This window comes from Achroia grisella, unplaced genomic scaffold (genome assembly GCF_030625045.1).
Source record: "Achroia grisella isolate CSIRO2021 unplaced genomic scaffold, CSIRO_AGI_Agris_v1 utg768, whole genome shotgun sequence".
Lineage (NCBI taxonomy): Eukaryota > Metazoa > Arthropoda > Insecta > Lepidoptera > Pyralidae > Achroia > Achroia grisella.
In genome coordinates, this window is record NW_026713015.1 from 888,800 (window position 1) to 897,279 (window position 8,480).

At 33.7% G+C, this 8,480-nt stretch overlaps 1 protein-coding gene across 1 annotated transcript; it reads right to left on the reverse strand.

Annotated features, from left to right (window-relative positions):
- Positions 1 to 735: 735 nt before the first annotated feature.
- Positions 736 to 6,947, reverse strand: LOC131850396 (uncharacterized). The gene is made up of 4 exons (XM_059200608.1): positions 6,908 to 6,947; positions 4,840 to 4,908; positions 1,563 to 1,696; positions 736 to 1,086 (listed from the first exon to the last, which is right to left on the reverse strand). Exons 1-4 carry the CDS (start codon positions 6,945 to 6,947, stop codon positions 925 to 927), a joined length of 405 nt encoding a protein of 134 aa, XP_059056591.1. The 3' UTR covers positions 736 to 924.
- Between the last annotated feature and the right edge of the window lie 1,533 nt (positions 6,948 to 8,480).

Consider the following 8,480-nt stretch of genomic DNA (forward strand, 5'->3'; position numbering starts at 1 on the left):
CATAAATTAAATTATGTTTTTTAATCTAGGAGGTGACATAGACACTGTATAAAAATATTGTCTAATTATAGTTTTAAAATTAGTATTATTGAACGTGGGCTGTATGTATCTCAATATTTAAAAAAAATGATCTCGTTCTTCTATTGTTTGATCTTCTTCTATTGTTCTGTATTGATGATAATGACCTATATTTTGGCGGCGTCGTTAATATTGGGGAAGTGTTGTAAATGGATTTCTAGCAAAGACTCCTGCAATCTAAATGATATAATATTTGTCAAAAAAATCTAGTCGTTAGCTATAAGAGAAGCATAATATTATGTTAATAAAACAAAATCATCTCGATACCAAACAGTTTTATTTTTTTATTTCTCTTATCATACATTCTTATATTAGTTATCTGTGGACGATTCTATGTCTATTTAACCAGCCTTTTTAGACACAGAATCGTGAAAAAGGAACATAGATAAGTACCCAGTCACTAATTACAAAAATGATCATTTAAAAAAAAACGAATTAAAAAGTTAAATTTCTATTTTTTGTGGACAATATAAAAATATATAACAATGTAATTTTAAGAATTGAAATAATTATTTATAATCTTATATAATATTATATATTATTATAATTTATATGAAAGTAAATTGACAATGGGCATATCGTCATAAATACATTACGAAAAAAGAATTCTTAATTCAGTGTTCAAATTTCGAACTGATATTGGTATATGTACGATCGCATCGAACCCTTTACTAGTCTCATTAGTCAAAAAGAGACGAATATATATCGTTCAGTTGCTATTTTAATTAGGATTCTTATTGTCTTCATGCAAATAAATATCTTATTTTAAAGTGATTACGGTTCGTAATGTAATTATGATATAATAGTATTGCAGCCTAAAAGAATCGAGTTGTTTAGTCTATTGTTTTAGATGTCATAGACAATTTGCAGCTGGTCGTCGTCGAATGTTCTATATTCAGGTGACACGTAGTTGCTCCACGGTTCCGCCATGTTTTCGAACAAGAACATTGGCATTTTGAATTTTGGCGCCTTTTCTGTTTTCGTGTCTTGAATATTGTGTTGTGAAAGCTAGAACAATATATTCGATTTATTGCATGATGCATTACAAATCTTTTAATTTCTCGGCTTGTTCTATACTATAACGCATATATTATACATAAAAACCTTCCTCTTGAATCACTCTATCTATTGCTGAAAACTGCATTAAAATCCTTTGAATTACTCAAAAGATATACGCGAACAGATAGCGGCGACGACTTTGTTTTATATTATGTAAGTGTGTATGTATATATATGACCACATTATACAATTTCAATGTACAATTGCTTACATTTGACCTGAAGTAGACTTTGTAGCAACCCAAACTTACCTTATGGTAAATAGCGGGAAAAATATATGACGTCTGTGTCATATTTTTCCCGCCAATATTTGTATTTAGCCAGTTATACAAAATAAACTTTTTTTTAAATTCAACCAAATATATTAATTGAATTAAAAGAAAGATGTTTAAGAATTAATATTAAGTGAAGAATTAAACTTTCTACCTTGAGAGGCTCAGAGCCTCTCTTCCGTCTTAGATAGTTGAAGCAGCATGATCTGAAATGTCTGGTGCCGCACGCTGACGCGCACTCGCTTCCGCAAGAATCGCATGAGAGGCTGGCCGCCCATAATGTGCTGCCTGCAGAAAAAATAAAAGTATATGAAAAAATATATATATACGGCAAAGGACCTACGTTTATTGTGGCTGAGTAAATAATCACTAAGTTTTACTCAAAATAAACGTAATTTCAACGAGTTATTATAAAATAATTAAACATTTACTAGATATATGAAAAGCTTCCAAAGTTTCGAACTAGTAACAATGAGGATATATCGGGAGCTCATAAATAACACAAATCATGCTAAATATACCGTTTATAAGTTTTTTATTCTGGAACTCTCGAAAAATAGGTAATAGTGTTAGGCACAGCTCGTCTTTCTTTTTTTTGTTTTTACCATATTTTATTACATTACAGTTGTACCACTGTAAGAATGTTAATTGTATTCTAATGTTATCTTTTATTCTCTATGATATGATACAGTTTTTTGTGCCATAAACGAAACTGGCACAGCTCGCCTTTACAACATAGTAAACGAAAGAATCCACAGATAAGAGAAATTATAATCATGCTGACAAACTAACAAATAATACATAAACCAAGTCAATATAACTATAACACATATATATATATATTTTGATACAAATATGGTATAGTGTAACCTGGCGCACTAAGCAAAACTACACGCTACTGAAATGCGTGGGAATGAGGTGGATTCCAAAGAACCATGGACAAGTAGAGGACAAAGTCTGAAACGAGCATCTAAGACGCAATTTCGGAGTGATACCTACTACAGAAAACCTTAAAGAATGTAGACTTAGGTGGTATGTACATGCTCTGAGTAAACCCGATAAAAACGTGTGACACAGTGCCTTTCCGCGGTTACATTGAAAAGGTTACTAGGTAACAGTGGCGTGGTTAGGTAACTGAGGACCCTGGGGCACATCAAAAAATGGGGCTCCACTGTTCAGCAGTGGGGCTCTACATTATAGTTTTATTAAAACGCACATAGCGCTATCTGACAAATTGACAACACTGCTAACCCACAGAAAGAATTTAGGAGAATTCCGACAGCATGCGGCAAAACTTTCGAATTTCCTTCAATTGAGTTGCCATGATTAAAGTTGGGTACCTTAACCTTATTTTGAAAATGGGAGAAATTTTCAAAAGTTCAGTTCTATTGAGATTTTGGCACAGCCCAGCCTAGCCCCTAGGTAACTACGCCACTGCCAGGCAACTACCTGGTTGACTAATATCCATAGGAACATGAAGGAGTTGGGCCTGTCAAATGATGATGCTTACCAGCGAAATGCATAGCGCCTCAAGATTATGAAAACCGGGATATGAAGATGAAGGAGTTGGAGGTCGAAATACATGGCGCCTCAAGATTAGGAGCGTAACGGGAAAAGACGAGGCTGAAGAGATGGTATTGTGTACCCGCCTGCGCTAACGGCATACCCTGGCGGGGCACCAGTAGAGGATAATTGGTTGAGAATGAAGGTAGATCACTAATGGGAACTAGAGATACTACATTGCACCATTCTATTATCATCCATTAAAAAACTGTTGCCTTTGTTTATTACTTTTTGTGAGCCTCCCCTCCCTTCCCTAAAAAGAAAACTCCCCCTTCCTGTTTCCTCTAGAAACTAACAAACACCACCACAAACTAACAAAAAACCACAAAATTCTAACAACTAAACGTGTAACACAGTCGTAACTACCAACTACTCACGAAACTACAGCATGGGGTTTTCAAAAATATATAATCTATTTTCTGATTTTATAAGGTTTCTTAAGGGTTGGCAACGTGCACCTGACACCACTGGTGTTTCAGGCGTCCATAGGCTACGGTAATCACTTATCATCAGATGGGCCGTATAACTCCCTTTTTCCCCATTCCCTGAAAATACACAACAAAACACAGAAATCTAACTAACAATCAACTACTTGGTCCGGGGGAAAGGGGATTGTTAGACATGTGGCCTGATAACCTCATAGCTAGCAATGTACCATATCTTGTTGTTTTCCACATAGTTCCCCTAGAAACCATCGTGATAAATTCATGATGAATTTACCACGATAGACTAACTGACCGAACTTCATGTTCATCTTATCATCCTCCACAGGTGCCACGCCAGTGGAAACCTAGTGGAAGTTTCTTTGATATCTCTAAAAATCCCCTTTTCCCCCCTTCCCTGAGGCCACACCACAAACTAACAACAAAACACGGAATATTAACAACAAAACGTGTAACATAGTCCTAACAACCATCAACTACCTGTTCCGGGGGGAAGGGAATTCCTGGTGACTTGACCACAATGAGCTAACTTCATGCTCATCCTATAATCCTCCACTGGTGCCCCGCCAGCTTAAACCGCTAGCGCAGGCGGGGCACCATTCCATTATCATCCATAAGAACTCCTTTTCCCCCCTTCTCTGAAGACACATACTAACAACAAAACACAAAATTCTAACAACAAAACATCTAACACAGTCCTAACAATCAACTACTTGGTCCGAGGGGGAAGGTGATTGTTACCCCATTGTTAGGAATGTACCATATCAAGTTGCTTTCCACATAGTGCCCCTGGAAACCATCATGACAAATTCATGGTGATTTTACCACGATGGGCTAATCGACCTGACTTCATGTTCATCGTATCATTTCTCCACTGGTGTACCATGTCAAGTTGATCTCCACGCACTTCCCCTGGAAACCAACGCGGTCTATTTCTGGTAAATTCGCCACGAAGGGCTAATTCACCTTAACATCCTCCACTAATGCCCCGCCAGCGTATACCCTTAGCGCAGGCTGGTACACCATTCTATTATCATTACTCATTAAAGAAAACTGTTTATTACTTTTTGTCAGCCTCCCTTCTCCTTCCCTAAAAAGGAAACCCCTTCTTTCCCCTTCCTTGAAGACACACCACTACAAACTAACAACAAAACACAGAATTCTAACAACTAAACGTGTAACACAATCCTAACAACCAACTACTTACGAGACTACAGCATGGGGTTTTTCAAGATATATTTATATATTAGATATATAAATTAAATGACACCCTTGGTGTTTCAGGCGTCCATACGCTACGGTAACCATTTACCATCAGATGGGCCGTATCACTTTTCTCCCATACCTTGAAGATACACAACCACTAACAACAAAACACAGAATTCTAACAACAAAACGTGTAACACAGTCCTAACAACCATCTACCTGGTCCGTAGTCTGCGGACGCCGTGGCCTCTTTCTTATGCCGCCTGGTATCGGCTTCTGACCACATCGCTACCAAGTATAACCAGGATATGAGGGACGCTTCAAGACTTAAAAATAACATCTTAGTAATATTATAGTTGTTTAAATTACTAGGTTTGTTTCTCATATCCATTACTAGACTTAAGATTATTATAAGACTTAAATTTAATAAAATCTTATTTATCTGATAGAATACAGAAAGTAAAGGTTAGCAGCGCTACGTCTGACGGATCACTTGTGCAAATGGGTGTACCTCAAGGATCTATTCTCGGTCCATTTTTATTCCTAGTATACTTAAATGATCTCCCATATGCCATGCAGGATAGATGCGGGATAGTGTTATTTGCAGATGATACTTCATTGATTTTTAAATTTATTAGATTGACTAATAATTATGACGATGTAAATAGTGCTTTGCAGCGTCTCTTGCACTGGTTTACAACTAACAATCTTATGTTAAACGTTAAAAAAACAAAATGTGTTGAATTTTCTCTGTCTAAAACTTTAATACTAATTGCAACATAAAATTAAATGACGAATCTCTCGAATTTATAGAATGTACTGTCTTTCTAGAAATCACATTAGATAATAAAACACAATGGGGTGCACAAATTCAAAGTCTTGCAGCGAAACTGAGTTCAGCAGCTTTTGCCGTGCGTAAGGTCAGACATTACACTGATACTGATACTGCTAGATTGGTCTATTTCAGTTATTTTCATAGTTTACTCTCTTATGGAATATTATTATGGGGAAAAGCGGCAGATATTAAAAATATATTCATATTACAATAACGTGCCATTCGAGCGATCTACTGTATGAAGAGTCGTAACTTATTAAGAGAGAAATTCAAAGAGGCAAATATTGAGAATATTTGCCTCTTGCCGTTGGTTCTCAATTAATATATTCAAATATCCTATATGTTCATAAAAATCTTGACTTATTTCCAAAAAACAGCAATATTCATAATATTAATACTAGATTTAAAGACAAACTTGCTGTCCCCAAATATCGTTTAGAAAAAGTCAATAGGTCTTTTATGGGAATAGGTATAAAAATTTACAATAAGATACCAAGGATATACTGGAATTACCCTTAAATAAATTTAAAACATCTGTTAAATCATATTTACTGAGCAAACCCTATTACTCACTAAACGATTACTTGAATGACGAGCGTGCATGGCAATAGTTGTTCATGCACTGCATTTTCATTTAATGTTAGACATAGACACCTATATAAAAATACATTGTAAATAAACTGGCTTTTAAAACAAAAAGAATTTTTGAAATTACAGACTTCAAATTAATTTATTTCCATGCATACAAATATTTTCTTTTTATCTATCTACTTTTAATATTGGTGCAATAAAGAATTATAAATAAAAAAAATATTATTAATTTTTAATTTCTTTGCTTTATATTAAAGTGAAAAAGTTACCGATAAGCAACAGAGAAACAAAAAAATAGAAAAGATAACGAGAGACAATTGCTCTAATCTTTAACATTGTTTTAAAATTTAAAAATAATCATTACAGTGAAAAATTGTTAATTTTAAAATTACAAACTCAATTAATTTTAATGTATTTGTATAAATAAAAATGTATATTTATATTAATTTAGAGAAACACTGTTAATTTTTGAAATCACAGACTTAAGTTTTATTTATTTCTATGCATATAAATATTATTCATTTTTAATTCTTTTGCTTTATATTAAAGTGACAAAACTTACTGACAAGCAACAAAAAAACAAAAAAAATATTCAACACAATGAAATATTGTTAATTTTAAAATTACAGACTGACTTAATTTGATGTATTATAGTAAAATAAAATAAAATTTCACGCGGACGTAGTCGCGGATATAGCTAGTATAATATACAGCTAGTATAGATAAAAATGTATTTTTATATTCACTTAGTGAAAAGGTGTTAATTTTTATAATTACAGACTAATGTTAAATTATTTGTATATATATATATGTTTAAGTCACGATTCCTTTGCCTTATAAATAAATAAAAAAAAAACTTACCGATAAGCAACAGAGAAACAATGGCTGTGATCTTTAACATTGTTTTAAATTTAAAAAATAATCAACACAGACCCGCAAGATGGCGCTGTGTCAACAGCTGATGTTCGAATGTCACCCAACACCTTTCATCCCCTTTTTATATCCAAGCAGAGTGTGCTTACTTACAAAGTGTAGGCAGCAAAACGTGGCGAAAATACTTATTTGTTTACGGACTTGCTTCAGTTGATACATAGATATTTTTTATATTCGTCCATCTCATTTTCAGTGATGGAACAGGCAAAGTTTTTTTTTTTTCTCTTATTTGGCAAGAGGCTAGTGTTGCCTATTATGCCACTAAAAACAGGAAACGAGACGGGATAATGGAAAGGAACGGGTTAAATTTTGAATATACTCGGAATTAGTGATCATGGGTTTTAAAGTTTAATGTTATTATGGAAAATAAAAGACGCAAGAGATTTATAAATTATAGGATTAGGATGAGCTAATAGGCATACAATGGATAACGGAAAAGGAATTTCTAATGAGATGAGTGTTTCTATAAATGAAGAACGATCGTAAGAGGAGCAGGAAAACACAATATGATTTAGATCACCCACATCTTCTCCACATTCACAGATATTATTGTCTTTTATACGTAGTTTTGTTAAATGTTCAGGGCTGCAAACATGACCAATTCGCATACGAATCAAGACACTAGTTGATCTTTTATCAAGATGTAATTTGAAAAACCACGGTTTAAGAGGTATAAACGGTTGGACTAAACAGTACTGTTTCCCTTTAATTTTGCTACTTATTGTCCAATCTTGACTCCATGAATCATGAAGACAAGACTTAGACAAGGCAGTCAGATCATGGCAAAAGTTTTTATAAGGAAAAAGATCTCCAGATAATATAGCTTCATTCGCAAGCAAATCTGCTTTTTCGTTGCCCCGAATGCCACAGTGACCCGGAATCCAAACAAAAGATACAATATGTCCTTTGAGACGAATGCTATTCAACATAATATATCTCGGATATCAAAAATTAGAGGATACTGTTTAGATGATTTGAATGGACATTTAATTAGATCTTGAAGAGCACTTTCAGAGTCCGTAAATATAACAGTTTGCTTAAGATTAAAAATTTTAATATATTCTACTGCTTGAAAAATTCCATAGCATTCACCAGTAAAAACAGAGGTCTCTGGTGGAAAAATAATTTTCTGAATTATATGAAATTGTGAGTGGTAAATTCCTACACCAACATTTACAGGCAAAGTTGATACATAGATGCCTATTTTTTATTTTTAGATAGTATTCTTTATATGGGTCAAAGGGTCTAAGCTCATACAGCCTTTATTTTAATAGTTATTTCGATTCTTTTTACTTTCTTAAAATATCTTCAACTATAAAAACATTCTAATCTGTACATATAAATAAAATTGGAGTGTCTATTTGTAATATTGAAATAACAGTTTTTTACTACATGCATATGAGTATAAATACTGTAAATACACCAAAATAACATTTTTTATAATTTTTGTTTGTCTGTCTGTCTGTCTGTTTGTTTGTTCCGGCTAATCTCTGAAATGGTT